The 27,355-nt window shown below is 43.8% G+C and overlaps 1 protein-coding gene across 1 annotated transcript; it reads left to right on the plus strand.

The window, feature by feature from the left end:
• PI4K2A (phosphatidylinositol 4-kinase type 2 alpha) lies at positions 1 to 26,896 on the plus strand. The gene is made up of 9 exons (XM_086379436.1): positions 1 to 454; positions 7,868 to 8,068; positions 12,540 to 12,671; positions 13,041 to 13,194; positions 16,628 to 16,689; positions 18,618 to 18,717; positions 19,475 to 19,608; positions 20,092 to 20,151; positions 24,476 to 26,896. Exons 1-9 carry the CDS (start codon positions 20 to 22, stop codon positions 24,635 to 24,637), a joined length of 1,440 nt encoding a protein of 479 aa, XP_086235562.1. The 5' UTR covers positions 1 to 19; the 3' UTR covers positions 24,638 to 26,896.
• The last annotated feature ends 459 nt before the right edge of the window (positions 26,897 to 27,355 follow it).

Raw genomic sequence — 27,355 nt, forward strand, 5'->3', positions numbered from 1 at the left:
GGAGCCCGCGGCCTCAGGGATGGACGAGACGAGCCCACTCGTGTCCCCCGAGCGGGCGCAACCTCCGGACTATACCTTCCCGTCCGGCCCGAGCGCTCACTTTCCGCAGGTGCCGGGGGGCGCGGTCCGCGTGGCGGCGGCGGCCGGCCCGGTCTCCTCTCCGCCGGGCTCGCCAGGCCACGACCGGGAGCGGCAGCCACTGCTGGATCGGGCCCGGGGCGCGGCGGCCCAGGGTCAAACCCAAACCGTGGCGGCGCAGGCCCAAGCCCTGGCGGCCCAGGCCGCGGCGGCGGCGCACGCTGCGCAGGCCCACCGCGAGCGGAACGAGTTTCCGGAGGACCCGGAGTTCGAGGCGGTGGTGCGGCAGGCCGAGTTGGCCATCGAGCGTGGCATCTTCCCCGAGCGCATCTATCAGGGCTCCAGCGGAAGCTACTTCGTCAAGGACCCTCAGGGGGTGAGATCGGGCTGGGGACTGCGGCCGCCAGCTTCGGGGAGGGTGGACCTGTCCCGGGGAGTTTGAGGCTTTGCACAGTCAGAGGGAGAAGGGGTTTTGAAAGGCTGCGAAAGGAGAAAACTACCGTGCGGAGCTTCGTGGGCAGGATTTTGGAATGCCCCTGGGAACTGGAGATGGAGAAGCTCTGCGGAATGAAGAAATAAATCAGAACTTGTTTGGTAGGGGAGGAGTAAGCGGAAAATGAAAAGAGGAAATTGACCAGATAGAGGCGAGGAGCCCTGCGGTGTGGTGGGGCAGTTGGCCTCTGGACAGAGACGTGCAGGGAGATGCTGCTTTCTAGTAGGTTCCTTAGCTTTAAACTACAGACATTTGTTCAGCTACTTACTTACTGATTTGAGCTTTGAGCCCGTCCTTTCTTTTTGGACCGAATCAGTGTTGTCACTGTTCATCCAGGCGCACCGGTGACCCATCAGGGGCTCTGATGGGTCCCTTCCAGCCTTCTCTGTTGTGGGGATGTCTTCTGCCACCGATCCAGGTCTCCTATTGACAGACGTTGCTGATTGAGTGGACTCATCAGTTTCATCTGTCTGGTTATTGCTCACTTCTGGGATATTGTTCAAATCCTTTTTTATTGTTGCTCAGTTTAGAGTGTAAAGTTTGAGAAACATGGGACTGTCAGTTACCTTTTACTTTCATTTCTCATCCAGGACTAGTGTTTTTCTCACTTTTATTTTGTCCCTTGTATGTGTTTAAAGGGGGATGAGGATGGGATGGGACATGGAGTGAGGAAGGCAACTGAAAAGTGACATTTATTCTTTTGATTAGGGTTTCCGTGGTGTCTCAGTGGTAGAGAATCTGCCTGCCAATGTAGGGGACGCAGTTCCATCCCTGAGTTCCAGGAAGATCCCCTGGAGAAGGAAATGGCAAGCCACTTCAGTATTCTTGCCTGGAGAGTCCGGTGGACAGAGGAGCCTGATGGGCTACAGTCCACAGAGTTGCAAAAGAATCAGACACAACTTAGCGACTGAACAGCCCACCAACAGATCAAACTAGAGGTGTCTTTGAAATATCAATGAGTCAAAAAAATTTCAAGTCTTCTATGTTCATGTTCTCAGGTGGGCCAGAATGACTTACTGGAAAAATATACTATTGTTATTAAACTGATGGAGATCAGAGTTCCCTCACATTTTCCCTACATCTCTCTTATGTGAACTCTTGAGATTGGTGGTGTGCTCTTTTGACAGGAGTGCTGAATGGCCAGGATGCACTGTGACTTGTAGTTCTTGGTTAGGATCATATTGGATCCAGTTATTCTCCCAGATGTTATCCTGGAATTATCACCAAGAACCAGAGAGCATTTCCACAATCAACTCAGTTACCACAAACGAGATGGGAAAAAGGTTTGAGAGTAAAGTTTTTCCAAATCTCTCAGATAAGGGAGTAGTGAGTTAAATCGAAAGCTCAAACAGGAACCATCGCTTCTAGAAGAAAAGAAAGATAGGGGGTCCTTGGGTTTAAATGTCAGGAAGATGTTCATCATTTTTTATTTAGGAACCAGACTGAAATCTAAGATATGAATGGTTTTTATTTTGTTGCTAGCTTGTTGGCTGAAGGGGCTAAGAGCAGGTGGAAGATTTTTGTTTTTCTTTCATGACACTGTTACAGCTGCACTGCAACACTGGAAGTGTGTTGGGTCAGCAGAGAAGTGATCTGATGCTCTGACAGGTGGGAGTAATGCGATCTCTCAGCTCCACCTGGCAGGTAAAGTACTGTCACCTTAGTACCTAGCCCATGGAGAGTAGTAGACTATGGATATGTTTCTTGGTGACTTGCAGGATCTCAGTCTCCCAGATTTCCTGGCCACTGTCCTTTCTTAGATGGGAAGTCAAAATACATATGACCAAACAAAACTTATTAGTGTAACCATTCTGTTCCCACTGATGAAAATGTGGTTCAGAGCAGAGGATCACTTCCTAAATGCTGTGGTGGGTTACACTAGACCACAAACTAACTGTAGTTAGTTTTGTCATCTTTAGCCCTGCTCCAAATGTGTTTATTTATTTTGTTTAGAAATACTTAGATAGTATTTACTGTATGCCAGGTACTCTTAATGTGCTTTACAGGGCTTCCCCGATGGCTCAGCGGTAAAGAATCCGCCTGCAATGCAGGAGACTCGGGTTTGATCCCTGGGCCGGGAAGATTCCCTGGAGAAGGAAATGGCAACCCACTCCAGTATCCTTGCCTGCAATGTCCCATGGATAGAGAAGCTTGACAGGCTACCGTCCATGTGGCCGCAAAGAGTCAGACACTACTGAGTGACTGAGCACACATACACAGATAAAAATAATGCATTAAAAAAAATAAAGTGCTTTACAAATAATAATTCACTTAATACTCGTAACACCTTCTGAGGTAGGTACTATCGTTGTCCCCACAGATGATAACACTGAGACACACAGTACAGCTAATTTGCCCAGAGTCTTAAAGCTATTAAATGGAAGGCAGGTTTCAGACCCAGGCAGACTGGCGCCAGAGTTCATGCTTCTAACTACCAGGTCCTGCTACCTCAGAGTTAGTCATCTGAATCTCTGGTTTCTCTTTTCAGCTCCCATATTGGTTAGGACTAAATTTGGCTGTGTGTGACAGACATTTTTAAATAATAATAACTTGAATAAAAGTACATTTGACTCTCATGAAAGAAGTCTCCAGACTGCTTGGAGCTGGCATGGCATTTTTCTTTATCGGGGAGACAGTATGAACAGTATGCATCCATAGGTCCAGCTGGTCAGCCATCCCTAGCATGGGGCTTCCACTTCATGAGCCAAGATGGATGCTCAGACTACAGATATCTTGTCTGCTTTTCAGCCAGTTGGAAGAAGGAGAGGAGGAGGAGGAAGAGAATGCCCTCTCCCTGGAAGACACTTCCTAGAAGTTGGCACTAGACTGTTCTCCTTACATCCCATTGTCCAGAACTGAGCTTCAGTAGTGACTGGGAACTGGAGTCTTTATTTTGTCCAGCTAAAAATCAGGTACCTGTGCCCAAGGAATAAGAGGGAACAGAGATTGGGCGAACCAGCAGTTTCTGCCACAGGTACTTTTGGAGCTGGACAGTCTGAAAGGTTCTTGAAGATAACAGCCCTGATTTCATTTCCCGGTTGAGAGTGGTTTCTTCCTCAGAATGAGCAAGTACGGACCTGAAACAGTAAGATGGAAAATGCTGGATCAGAAGTCATGGTAGAATGCTCAGGTCACCCTCCTCACCTACATCCTTGTGTTTCAGGTCTCAGGCTGCTCACGAAAGTAGTTTTTGAGCATTTTCTGTTTTGAGTGGCTGGTAATACTAAGCATTCATATTGCCAAATCGTAGAACAGCATATGACTGACTAGTTTATTAGGACAAATAAATGAGATACCACATGTGAAAGCCCCTGGCCTAATTCCTGGTGCTTAGCAGGAGTTCAGAGTGTTTTGCTTATTTTTTAAGTCACATGCTGACTGACCCATGGATTAAGCTTTCTTGGATACATGGCATTGAATAAAGCAAAAAGTAGTGTAATTCTAAAAGGATCCATTCCTATTTAGGATAGTAATTCATTAGACAATTGTAAGTGGTATTTGCAAAACAGTTTTATAGATACCTCTCACATGTCCTAGGAGCTTGGCCTTATATCAGTAATTTTCAGCCTTTTAAAAATACTTTCTTCACCAAGAGTTTGTCTTGAAAATAGTACAGTATTATTTTCCATTTTTCAAATATAAATTTATATTGTAATATTGAATGTGTTTCTTGTAGCCACCTGTGTCTTCCAGGAAATTTTGATGTCCTTACATTTGGTTGAGAATGCCACTAATAGCCAAATAAAGAATAAGGATCTCAGAGTAACTTTTCTTTAAATCATTTTATTTGTTTATTTGGCTGTGCTAGGTCTTTGCTGCTGCACAGGCTTTTCTCTAGTTGTGCTGAGTGGGGGCTGAGGCTTCTCGTTGCAGAGTACGGGTTCTAGGGCTAGGGCTTCCGTGGTTGGAGCACGTGGGTTCTAGAGCACAGGCTTAGTGGTTGTGGTGCCTGGGCTTAGTTGCCCCAAAGCAGGTGGGATCTTCCCAGACCAGGGATCGAATCCATTGTTTCCTGCATTGGCAGGCAGATTCTCTACCACTGAGCTACCAGGGAAGCCCCCAGAGTAACTTTTTTTATTACTTAAATGTGAAGATACAGTCATGTTTATATACGATACATAGGTGTAGTTTGGAGACTTTTAAGCATCATCAACACACCATCTGTGATAGGGAGCTGTCCCAAGCCACAGGTTATAATCGATGAGGCAGGTTGGGTTGATAGCAGTGAACAGGAAAATAAATACAGGCTGAATCTCTTTTATTACATTCTATTTGGATCCCATCTTCTTTCAGGATCTCACATATTTGGAGTAGTCCATCCCTGTCTTTTGTAAGAGTTAACATGTAAATCAGGCTTCTCTACCTCAATAGTTCAGTCAAAAAGTGCTGTTTCCATCTAGCCTCTACAGAATACAGACTTACCTTTTTCACTCTCATTTCCTTATGAGTGTATAGCAGAGATTTCAAGAGGCTGCATGATGTGTGATATCGAAACAGATTGAATATTAAAGAAGATGTGAGAATACAGTTTTCTTCTACTGAGCTAAAGATTCGAGATTTGCAAAAATGTAAAATAATACCAGTCTTCTCACTAAAAATTGTTTTTTAAAATATAGTTATTTTTCAAAAAAACATGTCACATATATTAACATGTAATTGGTCTGTTTTTATGATTAGGTGAATTAAATAAATAGTTTTGACATTTTAATTTTAAGTTCTAATAACAGCAAATATAGATTTTGCCCATGTAAACAAAAGCTTTGGGGGTCTTTAATAGTTTTTAAAAGTTTAAAGGAATCCTGAAACCAGAAAGTTTGAGAACCATCCACTTTGTATTTACCAAACTTAAAAAAAAAAACACCAAACTTTTATTTTATGTTATTTCTGCATATTTCACTGTATAGTATGCATGATGTGCTTGAGTTGTCTTAGATTGTAGTATAGCCTAGCCTCGTACACTGCTCCTTGGAGCTGCTGGATGGACACAGAAAACCCTTGGGTTTCAGGTTTCAGTAGTCGTGGGGCTGGCCCAGCCAAGCCCCGTCGTCACTGCCCTGTGCGCTGTTCTTTTTATCCTGAACTTCATGCATTTCTGCTCCTCCGGCTACCTGCATGTTAACCCGTTCCTTAAAAGGGATTTTAGTAAGTGAGTGTTAAGGGAGGGTGTTTTTTAAAATACTAACATCAAACTGAAGCTTTCTCCTACGTGTAAAAAGAAATTGAAAGTTTATTAAAAAAGAGAGATAATATGGTGAAATGAATTAGGCAGTATTTTTTTCTTTCTCAACCAAATAATGGTGGGTGGTTTTAGAGTTTGTTTTCTATGAATTAGGAGAATATTCTTGAGTCTTCGGTAACACAGTTGATTATGTGATGTTAACATTAGCTTTAGAAATTAGGCCAGACGCTGCTTTATGTGTCTCTAGGAAACCCACAGAGTGCCGATACACTGTATTGCGCCAACTAGGTGAACTGAAGCAACTTCGCCCTGAAAGGGACTTGTCCCCCTTCTGTCTGAATGTCCTTCTGTTCCTCCATCCTTCCCGCCCCCCACTACCCCCCTATTTGTGCATGCCAGACATTATTATTTAATGAAACCCTTGTTACAATGAGAGAATCATGATGACTAATGCTTTTAGAGTCGATGAAATGCTTTTGGATTCTCCTTATGCTGGAAGGAAATTGAGAAGTTAGAGAGGTTGGTCTATAAATGATGCTTGGCTGCAATCTTGGCCTTTAAGTTCTGCTCTTTTTTTGGCTGAGGGATCATGTGGCTTGAGGGATCTTAGGAACAGGAATCAAACCTGTGCTTCCTGCAGTGGAAGTTTGGAGTCCTAACCACTGGACCATCAGGGAATTCCCAAGTTCTGCTTTCTTTAAGTGGAAGTATTTAAGCCTCAGTCCTGGTATTTTTCAGCCCCGCTAGTAGTCTTGGTTTCCCTTTCACTGGGGACCAGCTTGCTGAACTCCACGTTGTACTTCAGTGAACCGGCTGGTGGGTTCTGGGATGGGCCTCAAGTTGTCCCATGGTTTCACTGCCCAGGTTCCAGAGAGTTCCGGTAGAGTCAAAAGCCATTCTCTGCGAGCTGAACCAGTTACTACTACTGCTGCTATGTGATTCAGAGCCCAGGGTTGTGGAGACAGAGAGGAAGATTGCCAAAACAGGCCTCTTCCTAGCCACTTTGGATAATAATGTAATTCTGAATGAACATATGCATTTGACTTTTTCCCGTGAATAAGTTTATCTTTAAGAATCAATTGATTTCTTTTGTACTTCTTTTCTCTTGCCTTCTTGCAAGGCTTCTTGAAGGGACTGGCCTCAAGATTGACCAGTTATTGTTTTAGACATATGCCTAGCTAGTTCCTAATATGAGTACTTACATATTGCAGGCAGATGAATGTATGGTTTTTGCTGTGACTGGCCATTCAGGAAATGACACCCACAGGAAAATGTCTTATGACCCAGACTAGCTTGAGTTGGCTGTGGGCTGAGGGGAGAGGGAGAGTCATATGATATTAAGATGAATCACTTGAATAGAATATTTACTTTACTTTTCTTCCTTTGAAAGTACCAGTTTGGGGACTGGAGGGAATGAGATAAATATAAAACAACCTAAGGGGACTGACTGGCTTGGGGAAGAAAGCCTTCAGGAGGGAAGGCCTTAGTTTCTAGATTGCAGCAGCATCCCATATGTATGAGGATCTTTGGGGATTAAGTTATTGTCTGCTAGAGAAGATGGATCTTAATCTTTATGGCCTCTCATGTCCTGGTCTCTTGCTTATCAGAATTACTTAAAAGAACCCATACCAACCCGCCAGCAGACTCTTTTTCCTGCTGTGATTTTTCTCTTCCATTGCTTACTTAATTTGTCATTCCTAAACTTGTTATTTTAAGATGGGTGGGGGTAGTAAGGCTGATAGAGGAAGTCAGCCATTGATAAAAGAATTTTCTTAACCTCATTCCATAATACCTTACTGATTTCCTTTCAGTTGATACTTTCCTTAACTGATGCGGAGCAACAGTGAGTATTAATGTACCTTAGAAGTTGGGGTTTGATGGTGTTCTGTTGTACCATCGATACCAGATTGGCATCTTCTTTGGCCACAGCTCTTTCTGGTAGCGTTATTCTCAGCTGCGCATGTGCGCTGGTGTCTTCCCTTCAGGGGGATGTGTCTAACTGTACATAGGGATTGTCTGCCTATGCCCTCTCATTTCCTTCTAGAGTCTTGCTGACCTGGTCTGTGAGCCACTGGCATGAACTTGCCTTTAACACCCTTTTCCTTTGGTCTCTGTAGAAGATCATCGCTGTGTTCAAACCCAAGAATGAAGAGCCATACGGGCAACTTAATCCTAAGTGGACCAAGTGGCTGCAGAAGCTGTGCTGCCCCTGCTGCTTTGGCCGTGACTGCCTTGTCCTCAACCAGGGCTACCTCTCGGAGGCGGGGGCCAGCCTGGTGGACCAAAAACTGGAACTCAACATCGTACCCCGCACAAAGGTCAGTGACCTGTCTTCCGGATGCCTTTCTGCCTGGCCAGAGTTTTCCTGGGCCTAAGCCCAGGTTAGTGGGACTGCTAGATCCAGTGAAGGGCTATTTTTACCCTGAGTCTAGGGTTCTCGGCCTTTTTTTTTTGGTGGGGAGTAGTATGTGCATGCTTATGGTTTGATCATCTGATGAAAGCTGTCCTGAGAAGGATACACATAAATTTTTTGCATACAATTTCAGGAGGTTCCCTTCTGATACACATGTATGGGCTCCCTGGGGCTTTGGATCCCAGGTAACCCCAAGCTGGTTAGAAACCTACCTACTTTTGTAGCTCACTCTGAGATTTCTGAGCCATTCCAAATGGACTAGCTGATTGTCAGCTAAGCACTAATGCAAGGTCTGGCAAGCAGGACTCTAGGGTTGGCTGAGGGTTAGTGTAAAGGTCTGGCCTGAACACCTACAGGAAACTGACAAGGAATTCTCATCACCCATCTTTATGCTATGGAATTCTGGTGCTTGTCTGAACATTACAAAATTGGGTTCCCGGATCTAGGCAAAATTGGGTTCCCGGATCCACACTTAGAATGGATTTGTACATACCTTATATGTGTTGCAGACTTAGCTGAAGTTCTAATGCAGGATCTGGACCATACCTCCCACCCTCTTTCAAAAACAGGCTTAAATAAAATTGATTGTAACAGTTTCAGAAAGTTTACTGATACTGGGTTAAGAACCACTCTGCTACAGGATGTCTCATGAAACCTTCCAAGGGTTCCAAGGCGAAGAAATCTTCTGGTCAGCATATGAACATCTAAGGATACGTCATCACTCATTTAATATACGACTCCCTGAGATTTAGTAACAACTTAAGGTGGAACTCTGGTCTGATGCCCTATGGCTGCAGGGCCATCTTTGTATCTCTCTCTGGGTCTTAATCTTCTTTGAAAATTGGATAAAAGCTATAAATTTTGTTCCCATAAAAAATATACATATTTGCAATTACCGTATATAATTTCAAGAGGATGGTTCATGGGCCAGTTGAAATCTACCCTTTGACCCACAGGAACTAGATTAAAAACCCCTGGCTGAGGTTTTCTTTGCAGGTTTAGATGGCAGACTGTGGGCAAAGAGCCTAATCAGCAGACAAGAGCTTCCCTTCAAATCGTTTTTTCCTGTTTTCCCAGGGTATGTTACAAGAAAATGTGATAGTTGTGGATGTTTAACTATGTTTGCTCCTTTGCCAAAAAACTTCAAATAAGCCAACTAGTTTGTAAGGAAGTAGAAATCAGGGAAAACTTCTTGAAATTTCCTTCTCTCATTCTCAGCACCTAGCAAAATACTATACTTCTAGTAAGTGTTCCTTAAATACCAGCTGAATCAGTGAATAGATATCAAACCATGAAAAAAGAACAGTAACAGAGATCCCCCAACCTCAGGCCAATGGAGTGAATGTTAGATATATTTGATTGTAGTTCCCGGCTCGTAGCTCCCATCTGACATCTAAGTCACCCTGCCCTTGTATAGTGCACTCCTTCCCTTTGAGCTTTCATTCTCTCTGTGTGCATAGAGTGAAGCAGCACCCTGAACATCTTATATGATGATGAATGCTCCTAAGATCTCCTGCCTAACCTGAAATCCTCCCACCAGGCCCCTCCTAGACTCTAGAAATCCTAAGTACTCCTTGCTCATCACGCTGTAATCTCCCTGCTTTGCTGAGTAAGTAGCAGACCACCCAGGCCCCATGCCTGTCTGTTTTGCCTGTGCTTCTCAGGGCAGTGCCTAAGAATCAGGGATCAAGTTCAAATTCTGGTGCTGCACCTCTTTATTGAGTGATCCCTGGGCGAGTGAGTTAAGACACTCCCACATTCTCTCCCTTTCAGTTTCCTCACTATAAAAATAGGGATATAAAGAGTTTCTCCTTGGACTTCCCTGGTGGCGCAGTGGATGGGAATCCACCTGGCAGTGCGGGGGACATGGGTTTAATCCTTGGTCTGGGAATACTCCACATACTGCGGAGCAATTAAGTCCATGAGCCTGCATTCTAGAGCCTGTAAGCCAGCACTCCTGAACCTGTATGCCACAACTGCTGAAGCCCATGCACCCTAGAGCCTGTGCTTTGCAACAAGAGAAGCCACTGCGATAAGAAGCCCGAGCACTGCGAGGAAGAGTCGTCCTTACTCACTACAACTGGAGAAAGCCCAAGCTCGGCGGCGAAGACTCAGTGCAACCAAAATAATAAGTTAAAAAAAAAAAAAGAGTTCCTACTTGATAGGGTGGCCATTAATATTACACAAGATAATCCATGTGGAATATGTAGCCCAGCGCCTGGCACAGTGTAAACACTCCATACGTTTTAACCTGTGGTATTTTTATGACCATTCTAATCATTAATGCCATGCCCCACAATCCTGTTCTCCCCCATCTCTAGTCTTCCTCTTTCCCTGTTAGAGAACCTTAATGAGGCCTGAGGGTCTTTTGGATCAAAAAGTCAGCAACAAAAAATCTTGTCTTCCGTGAGACTGAGATGAGACAGAACTTTGCAAGCTTAACATACATTTGCAAGCTTAACATAACAGCTGCTGGAGAATAGTAAGAGGAGATCTCAGTCTTTCCTGCCTCCCCACCCTTGTGACAGGATTCTATCCAGTTGATCACAGTATCTGTCACTATGGAAACGGGGCTTACAGTTGTGCTAGAGCTTCAAATAATAAGGCTCTAATTCTCACTTGATCACTATCTCTGCTCTCTGTTCCTACAAGGTTTCAGGTTATGAGAGTTTCATTAGTCATAGGGAAAGAGTGGTTAGTTACAAAAATTGATCAAAATAAATCTGATGAGGGAAAGTGTGGTATATGTCTTGAGAACAGGGTTTTCATCATAGAAACTGGCAAGATAGTCTTAAGAAAGCCTTTTTCCCCGTTTGTTCTTGTGCTGATGTTTCCATATTTGTAAGGTAGAAAGTGCTAACCTATAATACATCTTGGCACATCTGTTTTCGGTACCATATTAAAACTGGGTGGATGGATGGATGGATGGGAGCAAGGGAATTACTTTATGCTATCTCTAAGGTTCAAGGGCAAAATTAGTTACTTGTAATGAATTTTACAAGGCTTAGGAAAAGAAAGAATTTTCTTATAAATTTTATTTTTGGTATTTATATACTAAAACTCAGTGCTATCTAAAAGAAGCTTGTAACTCATTCATTCATTCACTTAGTGAATAGGCATATGCCGGGGACTGTTTTGTACTCGGGATGCTAATGTAAATAAGATGGTTCTCATCCACCCCACATTTCATTAGTTTTAAAAAATGGATAATCACGAGACAGTGGTTAAGTGTGATAACGGATGTCCAAATGGATTATGGATTATCGTGGTATTTCTGCAGTTTGACAATCAAGTGTAATATTGGTGTTCCATTAAAAAATTTTAAAAGGTAATGCATGCATCTAGTGCAAAAATTAGAAGGCACAAGAGATTAAACAAACCGCCCACTCTCATGGCTCAGCAGTTAGGCATTGGCCTGCAGTGCCGGAGACGCAGGAGACTTGGGTTTGATCCCTGGGTCAGGAAGCTCCCCTGGAGAAGGAAATGGCAACTCACTCCAGTAATCTTGCCTGGGAAATCCCATAGACAGAAGAGCCTGGTGGGCTACAGTCCATGGGGTCACAAAGAGCTGGACACGGCTGAGCACACCCACATACCTAAACAAAGAAGAGTAATCCAGCTTCTCTCCCACCCCTGTCTTCTAGCCACTTGATTTCCTTCCTCAGAGGCAGATGTTATTACTAGTTTCTTGCTTAGTATTCCAGATATAGTCTATGTAAATACATAGCAATGCATTAAAAATTAAAACCAATTTTAACATTTCTTTAATTTTTAAATGTAAATTATTGCACACAGTATAGAATTCAACAGGAAGTAAAAAGGTATGGAATAAAGTGCAATTTATTTTTATCTGGAGAGAAAATAGATCCTGGACCATCTTCTCCTAACCCAGAAGCTAGCTGTAGTGTCAGCATAATTCATTTTAGATGCTATAACAATCCCTGAATTGCAGTGGTTAACACGATAGGAGTTTATCTCTTGCTTACATCAAGATCCATGTTAGTTAGGCAGCTCTCCTAGATCCACGTCACTTAATATAGCCACAAGAGATCTTGGATCCTTCCGTGATGTGGTTTTACCATCTCTGAGCCCTTCATTTCTTCCAGCTGCACAGATTGGGAAATGTGAACTAAGGATCATGGGAAATTTTAGGGGCCAGGCCTGAAAGTAATGTGCATACATCACTTTGTCAACATTGCATTGGCCTGAACTAGTCACAAACTGTCTCCTACCAGTTAGAAGTGCTGAGAAATGTATCCTTTCCATATGCTGAAGAGGAACAGTACTGGTGAGCATCTAGCTATTATTCTTTGCCATACTGGTATAGTTCCTTAAACTTCATTCTAACCTTGGTGTCTCTTCTGTTTCCATTGTAGGTAGTATACCTGGCCAGTGAGACCTTCAACTATAGTGCCATTGACCGAGTGAAGTCCAGGGGCAAGCGGCTTGCGTTGGAGAAAGTGCCAAAAGTTGGACAGCGGTTTAATCGCATTGGGCTACCACCAAAGGTATAGACTGCGCCTAGGTGGCACATCAAAGGTGGTGGTTATAATGGCATAACCATCCAAGAGGTGAAGTAAGGTGTCTGCAGACTCGCCTTTGGACACTTGAATAGCCTGCCCTGAGGCACCAGTCTTATTCATTTCGTTGAGGGCCTAAGGTTTGAGGAGTAATTCTCCAGAGAATAGAGGCTATAGCTTCCTTACTTTACTCCTCTGGACCATTTAACTGTGCCTTTTGAATTTGGATGAGCAATTACTGTCACCACCCTTTTCTAATATAAACTCTATAGGGCCTTAGTGGGTACCTGGCTTACTCCTGGGATCTTTGGACTTGGGCTGTAGGGAAATACTTCTGTTCTTCCTCTTTGGTTGCAGGTTGGTTCATTCCAGCTCTTTGTTGAAAGCTACAAAGATGCAGACTACTGGCTACGGCGTTTTGAAGCGGAACCCCTTCCTGAGAACACTAACAGGCAACTGCTCCTGCAGTTCGAGCGGTTGGTGGTCCTGGACTACATCATCCGCAACACTGGTGAGCAGCTGTGGGTGGTCCTGTGCCCTGTGCCTGGCTGTGAGGAGCCACAGGGCAGACATGGAGATTGCTTGCAGAGCTTGGTATCAGAGTACCCTGTCAGGATGAGTTTTTAATAAGACAGAAGGGTTATACACATTGGAGAGGGTGCTGAAAATACTTTTTTCTAGACCAGCTTTGTCTAGGCACATCATGTGTAATTATCAGAGGCGGTGAGTACTTATGTTTCATCTTCGCCTCTCTCCCAGTCTCGTACAGAAGACACTTTAGCTCTTCTAAAGCAGCACAAAGAGTGCTCTCATCCTTGATCCCTAGTCATTCGTGGTAGCCTAGCCTAGTACAGGACAGTTTTGTCTTTAAATACCACATATAAGTGGACTCATATCTTCCCAGGTGGCGCTAGTGGTAAAGAGCCTACCTGCCAGTGGAGGAGATGTGAGAGGCCCTAGTTAGATCCCTGGGTCAGGAAGATCCCCTGGAGGAAGGCATGGCAACCCACTCCAATACCCTTGCCTGGAGAATCCCATGGACAGAGAAGCCTGTCAGGCTACAGTCCATACGGGGTCTCAAAGAGTCGAACACGACAGAAGCAACTTAGCATGCATGCATTCAAGTGGACTCATACAGTATTTTCATTCTGTGACTGGCTTAGTCACTTAGCATAATATCCTCAGAGTTCTTTCATATTGTAGGATGTGTCAGAATTTCTTTCCTTTTTAAGGTTGAATAATAGTCTATTGTATGTATAAGCCTCATTTCACTCATCCATTCATCTGTAGACAGACACTTGGGTTGCTTCCACGTTTTATCTATTGTGAATAATTCTGCTGTGAACATGAGTGTACAAATATCTTTGAAACCCTGCTTTCAGTTCTTTTGGGTGTGTACCCAGAAGTAGAATTGCTATATCATATGGTAATTCTGTGTTTAGAACTTTGAGGAACCGCTATACTGTTTTCCATAGTATGGAAAACATTTTACAGCTGCATCGTTTTACATTCCCAAGAGCAGTGCATGACAGTTCCTGTTTTTCCACATTTTCACCATCATTTGTTATATTCTGGGTCTATATATAAATATATATGTATAGTAGCCATCCTAATGCTAATAGGTATGAGGTAGTATCTCATTGTAGTTTTGATTTGCATTTCACTAACGACTAGTGCGAGATCCAACCAGTCCATCCTAAAGGAGATCAGTCCTGGGTGTTCTTTGGAAGGACTGATGTTGAAGCTGAAACTCCAATACTTTGGCCACCTGATGCTAAGAGCTGACTCATTTGAAAAGACCCTGATGCTGGGAAGGATTGAGGGCAGGAGGAGAAGAGGACGACAGAGGATGAGATGGTTGGATGGCATCACCGACTCGATGGACATGGGTTTGGGTGGACTCCGGGAGTTGGTGATAGACAGGGAGGCCTGGCGTGCTGTGGTTCATGGGGTCATAAAGAGTCGGACATGACTGAGCAACTGAACTGAAATGAACTGAATGACTAGTGATGTTGAACATCTTTCCGTGTGCTTTTCCCATACGTGCTAAGTCGCTTCAATTGTGTCCAACTCTCTGAGACTGTATGGACCGTAGCCTGCTGATGGTCGTTCCATCCTTGTCCAACTTTGATTATATATGCAAAGGTTTATTTCTGAACTCTGTAATGTAGTCCATTGGTCTATCTCTGTGTCAGTACTACACTGTTTGATTACTATAGTTTTGTAGTAAGTTTTGTAATAAGTTTGTAAGTTTTGGGGGAAATGTGATTCCTCCAGCTTTACTCTTTTTCTGGATTGTTTTGGTTCTTTGGCGGTCCCTTGAGATTTCATATGAATTTTAGGATAGGTTTTTCTGTTTTTGCAAAAAACATCATTGGATTTTTATACAACTGCATTTAATCTCTAGATTAGTTCATCTTCAGTAGTATTGCTGTCTTAACAGTATTAAATCTTCCAATCTGTGAACATGAGGTATCTTACCATTTATTTATGTCTCTTTAATTTCTTTTAGCAATATTGTATAGTATTCATTATACAAGTCTTTTACCTCCTTAGTAAACTAGTTCCTAAGTGTTTTATTCTTTTTGATGATATTATAAATGGGTTTGGTTCTTAATTTCCATTTTGAATTGTTCATTGTTATTGAATAGAAATGCAGCTGATTTCTGAGGTTGAGTTGGTATCCTGATCCTGACTTTTGCTGAGTTTATAGTTTTTTGTAGAATCTTTAGGGTTTTCTGCATAAGAACGTATCATCTATAGAGATAATTTTACCTTTTCATTTCCAGTGTGGATGCTTTTTATTTCTTTTCTTGCATAATTGCTCTGTTCTTTCAGTACTGTGTTGAGTAGAAGTGGTAATATTGGGCATTTTTCCTTTGCACTAGATCTTAGAGGAAGAACTTTTAGTCTTTCAGTATTGAATATGATGTTTGGTCTGGATTTTTCATATATGACTTTTATTATTTTGAGGTACTAGTCTGGTGGTGACAAATTTTCTGTTTTGTTTGTCTGAAATTGTCTTTACTTCAGCTTCATTTTTGAAGGATATTTTTACTGTACATAGAATTTGAGATTAGCAAGTATTTTCTTTCAGCAGTATTTAAAAAACATTTCATTAATCTTCTTGCTCCCATGGCTTCTGTGGAGAAGGAAGTTGTCTATATGGTAGCTGTATTTTTCATTTCCTGAATTTCTATTTTGATTCTTTTTTGTAGATTATTATTTTCTGCTGATACTCTTATTTCTTAAACATATTAAGGATTTTATCTTGGACATTTCAGAACTTTTATCTTTATTTGGGGCTCCTGTAGATTTATTTGAATTTTCTGTTGTTTTCGTGTCATCTTGTCTCTTTGTATACCTTGTTGTTTTTCAGTGTCAGATATTGTATATCAAAAACTGTAGAATTATTTGGAGGTCAAGGATGTTGATATCAGTCCCGTCTGGAAGAAGATGTTTGCCTCTGGCAAGCTGCTGGGGTCATCAGAAACCTAGGATCACATTAATTTTAGGTATTGAGAAGAAATTCTGCTTACTTCCAAGGTGTTAGCCCTTTAGGTTTCAACGCAGAGCATGGATGATCTACCAGGGTTTCCTCTTCCTTGCCAGTCACCAGGCCATAGTTTTGTCTCCCTAGCTCCCTGGGGCTGTTAGCATACTGTTCTACCTCTCAGCCTCATAACCACCTCTTCCCAAATCAGCAGCAGGTGCTGTAAGAAAAAAGAAGCCACAAACGGTGGACTCCCCTCTCTTGAGTCTTTTTCTCCCAGATCATGACAGTCTAAAGGGTCTTAGAAAATCTCCAGTGCCTTCAAGAAATTTTAAAACATTTTGTCTATAACAGTATGATTGGTTTCCATGTGTCAGAATGTCTAATTCACCACTACTGAATGTGGAAATCACCCCAGTTTTGTCTATTAACTTCATATTTTTGTTCACAGATCGAGGCAATGACAACTGGCTGATCAAATACGATTGTCCAATGGATAGTTCTAACTCTCGGGTAAGTGGTTACTCTGTATCCTTTTAAGGAGAGGATGAGGTGGGATATATGCATAATATGGAAGCACAGAATAGTGTGATATTTAGGTCACGTAAGTTCAGAGGAATCAGGATAGCACACGTCTTTAAAACTGAGGTTAATATTTGGTAGTCGTTGTTCAGTTGCTAAGTCATGTCTGACTCTGCGACCCTGTGGACTGTAGCCAGCCAGGCTTCCCTGCCCTTTACTGTCTCCTGGAGTTTGCTCAAACTCGTGTCCATTGAGTCCATGATGCCATCCAACCATCTCATCCTCTGTCACCTCAATATGTTTTTTTAAGGAATATCCTGCTGATTGATTTTAAGAGAGACAGAAGGAAGAAAAGTTCAAATAAATTTGGAACCTGTTGCATACTCTGACCTTCTTTGGAGATTCACATTGTATGGGAGCATAGTAAAGGTCTGAGAAATAATGCCTCAGTGCACCTGGTGATTTCATTTGGCCTGGTGATTTCTAAACTTTGACCATGGAATACTTTTCTCACAAGACTACAGTTCCACAAAATATCAGTTTATAAAAAGCTGCTTCCTACAACTTTTTCTACGCTCTCATTGCTTTTCTATTCCACCACGCTTCCCCTGTGCATTTTAAAAACTTAGCAGGAAGGCTGCCTGGAGAAGGAGAGGAAGATGGACTTTTATTCTTTTTAGTGTCTTCCCCTTCCAGTTTTATTGAGATATAACTGATATATAACTCTGTGCAAGTCTAACATGTGCATTGTGATGATTTGATGCCCATATATACTGCAAAATGTTTCCCACAGTAAGGTCAGTGCTTCTCAAATTCTGTACATCAGAATCATCTGACGAACTTATTAAAAACAGTATAGATTCTACAAGCCTTTCCTCCATTAGATCTCGGGTAACATTGAGGATCTCACACTTTTAGTAAGGTATCCCAGAGGATTCTGATACAGGTATCCTGAGCCCACCTGCCCTGTTCTGTGGTGGCACTAGTTAGCCTGAGCGTGGAGCCAAGTACACAGTCATGGGAGGGTCTGACACGCGCTGTCCCAGGCAGCCTCTTGCACTCTCTCTGCACTTAGCTCTCGTCCTTTTCCTCTTAATGCTTCTGTGAAGCAGAGGAACAGAGTCCATTGTGCAAATGCAACCGGCTGTTATCATCCACGGTTCTAGTATCTTGCTGGAAAATGTCACCACCAGTGAAGTGGCCACTGAGTCAAAGGTCCACATGAGAGGACCTTGACTGACTTTTAACTGATTTTTCTTCCTTTTTTTTAATGTGCTTCCTAGGTAGCTCAGCTGGTAAAGAATCCACCTGCAATGCAGGAAGAGACCCTGCTTCAATTCCTGGGTTGGGGAGTTCCCCTGGAGAAGGGATGGGCTACCCACTCCAGTATTTTTGGTTTTCCCTGGTGGCTCAGACAGTAAAGAATCCACTTGCAATGTGGAAGACCTGGGTTCAGTCCCTGGGTTGGGAAGATTCCCTGGAGGAGGGCATGGCAACCCACTCCAGTATTCTTGCCTACAAGATCCCATGGACAGAGGAGCCTGGTGGACTATAGTCCATAGGATCGCAAAGAGTCAGACACAACTTTTTGTCATTTTTTTAGACTCTTAGGGTTCTCACTGCCTTTCCCTGTGAGGAATGGCTTATAGTTCTCTTTTGTTATTGTCATTTCCTGTGTTACCAAGGATTGTGACAACTTTTGAGGAACCTTTTCTAAGAGAAAGGGACTCTGAGAACCTTGAATTAGCCAAATCAAAGTGTCATAAATATAGTAAGTCCAGGTAACAATTTGGAAACCAGTTCAGAGATTGAGTAAGGACCGGTGCCTGAGCAGGTGGAGATGGGAGCCTTTGCTGCTACTTTAAAGCTCTGGAGGAAGGTGGGACTCCCTAAATATTTAGTCTTCCCTTGCTCTGCAGGACACAGACTGGGTGGTGGTGAAGGAGCCTGTTATCAAGGTGGCGGCCATAGATAATGGGCTGGCTTTCCCTTTGAAGCATCCTGACTCCTGGAGGGCATGTAAGTCTCAAGACCACTGTGGTCTGGCTCTTTTCCTGCTCTTTCTCAGTGTTCTTATCTGTGCAATGAAGAGAATAATACCTCTATCACAGGATTGTTCTAAGGACTAATGCAATAATGCCGCTCAGCCCCTGAGCACAATGGCTGGCACACGGCAACTACTCCACAGTGTAAACTTAGTATCCTTTTCCCCATACATTATTCCCATCAGAAGCACAGAGCTGAGTTTTCACATCTCTATGTTGCATTTTTCTTAGTCTTTCTGAAGACTGTCTTATCGTAATTTATTCGATTTGTGTTTCTAAATATAAGCTGCTGTTCCTGTTCTGTCTTCCTTGTCGACATCCTGGAAACCAACCCCTGGCCCCATTATAACTGAGAAACCTTTAAAAAGAGAGAGATACAAGTAGGGGGTTACTAGTCCCTTTGCAGTACTTGTCTGTCTTTTGAGAAGGAGCGTCTCAATGTTTCAGTGGCAAGTACTGATAACTGCTTCTAGATAGGCTTGCATCTTGGAAAGTCATATAATGTCAGGGTAAGAGCACAGGCTCAGGGATTAGACAAACCTGGGTTTGAATCCCAGTTTCTCCACTTAACTGTTTAACCTTTAGGGTTAGCAACCCCTGTAACTTTAATTTTCTGTTGTATTTCAAATAAGAGGGATATCCAACTTTACCCGTGCTCTGATAGGTGGAGGACATAGATGGACAGGGACTTTTTCAACACTAGCTTTGATTTTGACTTTTCCTCTTTTCAGATCCTTTTTACTGGGCCTGGTTGCCCCAGGCAAAAGTCCCGTTCTCTCAGGAGATTAAAGATCTGATTCTTCCAAAGATATCAGACCCTAACTTCGTCAAGGACTTGGAGGAGGATCTGTATGAACTCTTCAAGGTTAGCCCTGGGAACCTTAGCCTTAAAACCATATGGAAGAAAGAATTCCAGCAGTTTTCCTAATTTGTCCTGATACAAGCCAAGATAGAATGGAAACATCCTCTGGCTTGTGTTAGCCAGTGGAGAGCAAGGTTTCCTCCCTGAGGACAGCGAGACCTAGTTTGGGTTGGTGTGGACAGTCGGCAGCTGGGTGGAGTCACACTGGTTCGTGTCCTGTGTGTCACGCGGCTGCAGTGTGTCTACAGAGCTCTCATCCTCAGGTGGAGCCCCAGAGCCTGGAGTTCTTCAGAGACAACCATGAAACTGAGGACAAGATGGTTACTTGTTCTCTATTTTGCTGTCTGTGAAATAGGGAGTCATCGGGGTTGGGGTGAACATCACTAAGCCGCCTAAGCCTCCTGAGGGTTTTCTAGTTGGGGGAGGAAAATGGGTTCTTCTGAGGCATTCATGCAGGTTATATCTCCTTCTGCCCTTCTTTTGCAGAAAGATCCTGGTTTCGATAGGGGCCAGTTCCATAAGCAGATTGCTGTCATGCGGGGGCAGGTAAGCCTGGGACATCCTCCTGGTGTCATCCCCAGGGTTTCTGTGAGAGGGTCATATGCTCATGTTGAGTGAGTGTGTAAAGGCCATATCTCACACCCATTTTAGTCCGTGCCATCCACGCTTGTGACTCTGTCTTAACACCTAAGAGGAAAGATAGCCGTCCCAGATCTCCCACCTCTTCCATGGTATCAGGCATTTGGTGAAGTACCTACTATGTGCTTGGTTCTGTGCCACTTGCTTGATAGTTCATTGGTGGATTTAGCTGGTGGTCTGGGTCCTCAGGTTGCTCAAGGTAGCTGTAACCCCTGGTGGTTAAGAGCTAGGCTCTGGAGTCAGACTGCTGCTTCACCACTCCCCAGCACCATGGCCTTAGGCAGGAGCTTCTGCTTCCTTTTTATAAAGTAGGACAGTTACCCTACTTTGCAGAGTTGGTCAGAGAATCACATAAGATTATGTGTACCAAGTGTTTAGTAAAAACCATGCCTGGCACATGGTAAGCACTCAGGTGCTGGCATGGTTATAATTTTTGTTGTTACAGTTACAAGCACATTATTTCTTCTTTCTCCCCTTCGTCTTCAAAGGGAACCAAGGAAACCACCAAGGCATTGTTGATCTTCCATAGCAGAGCAAAGAACAGCTTGAAAATCGCTAAAAGCGCGAGGACACTGACATTCTGCATATCACTTTGAAGTCTTAAAGACAGCTGGAATAGCCTAGCAGTTAGGGCACAAACTGGTCAGGGTGTGTGATTTGAAGCCTGACTCTGCCATTTATTAGCTGTGAGGTCTCACTGAGTTACTTAATCTCTCCTCCTCTTAATTTCTCCACCTGTAACATGGGATTAATAACAGCACCTATCTCATAAGGTTATTACGAGATCAGTGATCGAAAACAGTTGGAGTAGTGCTGGTATATTGAAGTACTCAATATGGGTTAGCTATTTTACTAGGGTTTTGTCTACAGCTCCTCACATCTTTTGGAGAAGGCAATGGCACCCACTCCAGTACTCTTGCCTGGAAAATTCCATGGATGGAGGAGCCTGGTGGGCTGCAGTCCATGGGGTCGCTAGGAGTCGGACATGACTGAGCGACTTCACTTTCACTTTTCACTTTCATGCATTGGAGAAGGAAATGGCAACCCACTCCAATGTTCTTGCCTGGAGAATTCCAGGGACGGGAGAGCCTGGTGGGCTGCCGTCTCTGGGGTCACACAGAGTTGGACACGACTGAAGCGACTTAGCAGCAGCAGCAGTCTCACATCTTTGAGGGACAGGAAGCTTTTCTCAGTCATAATTATCCAGTTAACCTCTTTCCTCCATTTAGCAAAAGGCTTCTGTTGAGGGCAACTCTTGAGCTTACCAAACCCGTTTTCTCTAGAAATGGGACAGACAGAGGATGTAATAGCTGTAGTTATTAGAGCTGCCTGAAGACCATAATGTGGTCTTCCTACATTTCCCCAATAATGTAAAGGCCCAGTTAGGCTGGCAGAATTGTTGGAAATCTTAAAAGCCACGTGACGTACTCCGGTATTGTGAAACTCAGCATAAAGGAGCAAACTATTCTAGTTTATGTAGATTGTACCTCTGTCCCTATTGTACTGTCTTCTCTAACCCCTTCCCAGTCTCTTGCAAACATAGCAACTTTCCTCTCATTATATTTAGTTAAGGCCATTATCTAGAGTGGCAAAAGGCAGAGGGGCGGGGGTTGAGAGAGAGACATTTTAGCTTTCTTTCCATCATGTGCTCTTAATGTCCTTTGAGAGCGGGTGGCATTTTACAACCTAGAGTGCCTACCTCTGAAACTGTCAGGATGAGTCATGGATGAGTGTCTAGCTCCTCCTCCTAGCACATGGGTAAAAGGAACGCACCACCTTCTATCTGCCTGAGCCGCAGTCATGGAGTGGACTGTACAGGGGCCTGGAGCCAAAGGGGAAGAATGGGGAACCCTGGAGAGATGGATTCGGGTGATAGAGTTGTTACTCACCATAAAGGCTTCTAACCAGACGTGAGATAAAGAATGCAGGGTCTGAGGGAAAGCTTCTTTAGATAACATCTTCAAAGACAGTATTTCTTTTTTGGCATTATGTACCTGCTATAAATTTTTTTCAACTTTTAAATTAGGAACATTTCAAACCTCAGTAAAATTGAAAGAGGGGAGTCATCTAGACTCACCAGTCATTACATTTAATTAGCCACGTTTGCTTTATCTCATATCTCTAAATGTTATCTATCTGAATATTATCTATACATCTGTATAATTTTATCTCTTTTATAATTTGTCTCTCTCCCTAGATAGATAGATGTAGCCACGTTTGCTTTATCTCATATCTCGAAATGTTATCTATCTGAATATTATCTATACATCTGTATAATTTTATCTCTTTTATAATTTGTCTCTCTCCCTAGATAGGTAGATGTAGCCACGTTTGCTTTATCTCATATCTCGAAATGTTATCTATCTGAATATTATCTATACATCTGTATAATTTTATCTCTTTTATAATTTGTCTCTCTCCCTAGATAGGTAGATGTAGCCACGTTTGCTTTATCTCATATCTCGAAATGTTATCTATCTGAATATTATCTATATATCTGTATAATTTTATCTCTTTTATAATTTGTCTCTCTCCCTAGATAGGTAGATTTTGTTTGTTTGCATCTGGCCAAATCTTTTGGAAGTAAGTTGTAAACAGTTTGACGTTTTACCCCAAAGATGTAAATGTACTTGAAAGGTGGCTTCTAACCTGAAGACCCAGCCAGAGAGGTAGTAAAATCCTGTCATAAGCTGGATGGTCTCCTGCATGGTCTACTCTAATTCCATTTGAACCTCCTCTTAGTTCTCTGCCCTGATCTTGTACTCAAGGCTCTTTGAAGCAGTGTAGGGTGCTCACAAATACCAAGACAATGAATTTAAAAAGGAACTCATTACTGGTAGGATCTACTTCTGACCTCTGATCCAGGTGAACTCTGCCTCTTTGAGGGTAGCATTTATAGGCCAAGGATCGTTATGGCTCAAGGCCTGTGTGTCTATGTGACTGGGGGCAGCCGCCCAGCCACCCCTCTCGTGTGTCTCCGGCCTGGCTGTGAAAATCTTCAGCATCCAACGGTTTAAAGGCTGTGGGAGGACCACTTCAGCTTTTGTTCTTTCCTATCAGAGAAGATACATGGTGGTGACTGTGATTGTGACAGGGGAAAGAAATGTGTTCCTCTGTTCACATGTCTGAAATATCTGTAAAATACAGACAAAAATTTGTGAGGAGCCAAACATACTGTGGTATCCTGGAACAGAAAAAGAACAGTACTGGAAAAGCTAGTGAAATCCAAGTCAAGTCTGGAGTGTGGTTAACACTCATGTTCCAATGTTGATTTCTTAGTGTTAGTAAAGGCACCATGGTTATAGAAGATGATCAAATTAGGAGAACTTGGGTAAATGGTACATATCTTTGTAACTTTTCTGTAGGTATAAAATTATTCTAAAGTAAAAATTTATTTAAAAAAGACAGCATGAGAGGTAGAGTTCAACTGAAATGGCTTTTATTTTTGAAATACATAGTCTTTGTAGGAAAATCAGAAAATAAGGATAAACTAAAATCACTCTATCTCTAGGTCACCTTTCTTGACCCAAAAATAATCACTGCCAACCTTTAAGACTTTTTTTCCTCTGTAGATAAGAAAATTGGATTTTAGAAAATAAAGGTGGGGATCACACTAATACTGGTTCCTTATCTCCTTTCTTTTCTGTCCAAGACATTGTGATCAGTTTTCCATGCCCGAAGAATATGTTTTTTAATTGCTTGTTTCTAATCCCTTAAATTATTAACTGATCCCGTACTCTCGGGCATTTATATAATTTTCAGTTGTAAACCATACTGCACTGTATAGATTGAAACTTAAGTGTTTTGTGCATGTCAGTGATCGTTCCCTTAATCCTTAAAAATGAAGTTGCTGAGTCAGAGGGCTTGTCCACTTCTAAGCCTTTATGGTCCACTTGCCTTTCTGAAAAACTGTTCCATGATCTGAACACTCCCCAACTCTGAGTCGGTATCTTCTGTATCTTTACTAACTAGACAGGCGAAAGAGGAGGTATTTGTTTTCATTTGTATTTTTTTTTTCATTTGTATTTTTTAAAAAGGTAGAGAGGTTTCCATTTTCTGTGATTGCCCTCTTACATTCTTACTTTAGTAGATAGCCTATTGGTAGTTTTCCATTAGTGTCTGGTTTATTTTTGTATTGATTTACAGGAGCAGTCTGCCTGCAGGTCTCCCTTCGGAGGCAGACCAGGATGCCTAGGCACTGCTCTTACTGATCTCCTTTCCCCCTCTGCAGATCCTAAATTTGACCCAGGCCCTGAAAGACAACAAGTGTCCCCTGCACCTCGTCCAGATGCCACCTGTGATTGTTGAGACGGCCCGTTCCCACCAGCGATCTTCTAGCGAGTCCTACACACAGAGCTTTCAGAGTCGGAAGCCCTTCTTCTCCTGGTGGTAGCCCCAGAGACAGACAAAGGCATATTGTCTGAGACTTGGGCTGGGAGGAAGCCTGGGGAGCCGGTTGCAAGAAAGCCAGAGAAGCCGGTGGAGATCAGTGCTCTTAAGAGCCCTCCCTGTCTGCTCACCACTCCCTCCGAGCTTTCCCAGGCCCCGGGAGAAGCATGAGCAGAGGGACAGAGGTGCTGTGGACCCTCCTGAGCGCGGGGGAGGGCTGGCGCTCCATGCAAGCCGTCCGGATGCGGGGAAAGGAGCATCTCCTGGGGGCAGGCTGGGAAAGTCCCTTCCCTCCTGGACACCCTGCTCTGTTGCTATTCCTTGTTATATTCTGCATCAGAAAAAATACAAATACAAATTTCAGTACTAGTAGCAAAACCCAGGTAGAATCCCAGACCCTCTCATGGCAAAACCTCTGATCCAGACCTAAATGTGCATGGACCCAAACATCCAGGTGTCTCACAGTTCTTACTGTGCGGACCAAGGCAGCTGGGTGACTCGCAGTGCCAGGACAGACAGAAGCCACACTTCCCTTTTGTGTCTTGCCAAGTCTTCTTTCTGTCTTCCTCCCACCAGTGCAATAGGTTGACTCCAGACACGATTTTCACAGTGGGGGGACATCTGCTCTGGAACTCCCAGCAGTTTACAGCGATTGTCTACATCACCTCTGCTCCTTCCCCGCTGGGGACCCAGCCCCTCTAGGCCAGGACTGCAGGTTGCTTATCACTCAGGCAAAGACAGGAGGGAGGAAGTTACCTCCCCAGCATGGGAACATGATCCATACCACTAAGTATATGCTGGAAGCTGTGATGTTCTGTGGGTGGGCTTACCCCTGCCTTGCTCCCCTAGTCCTTGGCCTTGGCCAGAGACAACAGACTTTTCCAGTCTGCTGATTTATTCCTGTTGTTTTTGATGTTTTTTCTCAACTCTTTTGACTCGATAGGTTCAGTTCTGGGTTCTGGAGTGGCTCTCGATGAGGGTTCTAGGGTGGGTCTAGTTCATGAGAGGACAGGATATTAAGTCCTTGGGTTTCTTTGTGTGATACCACTGCTGCTGGGTGGAGGCAGTGAGACTCGTATTCTGCCTCCTAATTAGCAGTGTCCCTTTGCTCCCTGACTTCCTGTTCCAGGCCAGTTTTCCTATGGCTTCTCGAGAAAGGTGGGGCCCTAAGGAGAGAGGCGTTCCCACTGTCCCCAGTGCCCGCCCAGCCCAGTGTGCACCTCTTGCTTCCATGTCTCTTTCCGCTCAGCTGTCCCCCTTACCAGCTGTCCGAGCCCTTTCTACACCAAAGCAAAGAATGGCCTCAGTGGGGAGTACAGAGGTGCCACCCATGGCTATGGGGCAGCCCTGGATGGTTCAAGTTTCTGGCACCCTGCGATTGGTCAGTCAGCCTTGGAAAGAAACTATCTTGAAGGTTTGAAAACCAACCAAAGAAAAAGAGTGGGGACTGTTGCCGTGTGCCCTCTGCTTGCCTAGCTCCCGCTATTGCAGGAAGCGGAGTGGAGGTGTGCAGCCCTCTTGTCTGCTGGGCTGGTCCCCTTCCAGTACAGCCCCCAGGAGCCAGCTTACCCTGGGCTTCCACCCCGCCAACAGAAGTCTCTGGAGCTGGGTGTGCATGCCCTGTGGACAGAGGCGCTGCTCTCCGCCAGCCCCAGCCCTGACAATCCCATTGAGCTGACCTGGACTTTGGCCTTGGGGACCATGTTTGTGAGAACTTGGGAGCAGCAGGGCTCCCAGAGGCCGGAGGGGACCAGGGTATATTTAGCTCTCCACAGACATGTGTTTATAAATGTGTTGTTGAATTGCTCCACCTGGGGTGGAGAGGGCCTGAGCCGTCTAAAGGGCTGGTTGCTTCCCCCACCGAGCAGATCTTCACGTTGCCCTCAGCCAGACCAGCTCTGGGATGCAAAGGAAATTGGGTCCAATGTAAGAGGGAGCTGGTCCCAGTCCTGGCAGGTGAAAGTACGGGGCATCCTTTCCTGGCCCACATCCGTTCTCCTTGAAGCCTGTACTCAGGTTGCCTTGAATGTGGACTTTGGGAGAGCCCGGGCCCTGAGTGCCAGGGCAGGCTTTTGGGTGGCCCTCACGAAGCTGCCCGGCCCAGCCCTCTGCCAGCCATCGGCCCATCTCCCAGTGTCAGGGAGTGGAGGCTGGGCTGTGAGAGTTCGGCTGCCTCTGTATTGTTCTTCTAATGCACTGTAGAAATTGTATATGTAATGTATTTAAATCAATGCAAATGTATGAATAACAAGTCCAATTCCGACCTTTTTTGTCTAGCTTTCTTTGGTGGAAAGAAGACAAGGTAGGATGCCTTTTTAAGGACAGAGAACCCTGTGTTGCCATGGAGTTGCCGAGATATGGCTCTTGAATCTGTTTTCCTCTAGTAGAGGAAGGTACAGGTTCTCATTTCCCAAAATATTGTTTTAACCCATTTGACACCAACACCTGACCTGAACCTACATTGATTGATGCAAAGCTGTTTATAATCATCATGTATCTTTCTTACCGTGAATATTTCTTGCAGAAATATTAGTGTTTTGTTTTGAGATGTTCCTCTGATAGGGATTTTACAGTTTTTGCAATGTCTGCTTTCTAAAAGCTGAAATAATTCTAAATTCCAAAATCATCTTTCCCCAAGGGGTTGGGATAAGGAATGTGGACTGGCTTTTCTTCTTGGCCACAAGAGGGCAGCCCTGCATCCCTGTCCACCTGAAGCGATTTG

The sequence above is a fragment of the Bos grunniens genome, chromosome 26 (genome assembly GCF_055505025.1).
Source record: "Bos grunniens cultivar Pamir isolate PY7600 chromosome 26, Bosgru_T2T1.0, whole genome shotgun sequence".
NCBI lineage: Eukaryota > Metazoa > Chordata > Mammalia > Artiodactyla > Bovidae > Bos > Bos grunniens.

Bases quoted from the DNA above. Each gene is read 5' to 3' on its own strand.
- PI4K2A (XM_086379436.1), top strand. From the start codon at position 20: ATGGACGAGACGAGCCCACTCGTGTCCCCCGAGCGGGCGCAACCTCCG. The intron at 8,069-12,539 runs GTCAGTGACCTG...TTTCCATTGTAG, and splicing joins ACATCGTACCCCGCACAAAG to GTAGTATACCTGGCCAGTGA. The intron at 12,672-13,040 runs GTATAGACTGCG...CTTTGGTTGCAG, and splicing joins GCATTGGGCTACCACCAAAG to GTTGGTTCATTCCAGCTCTT.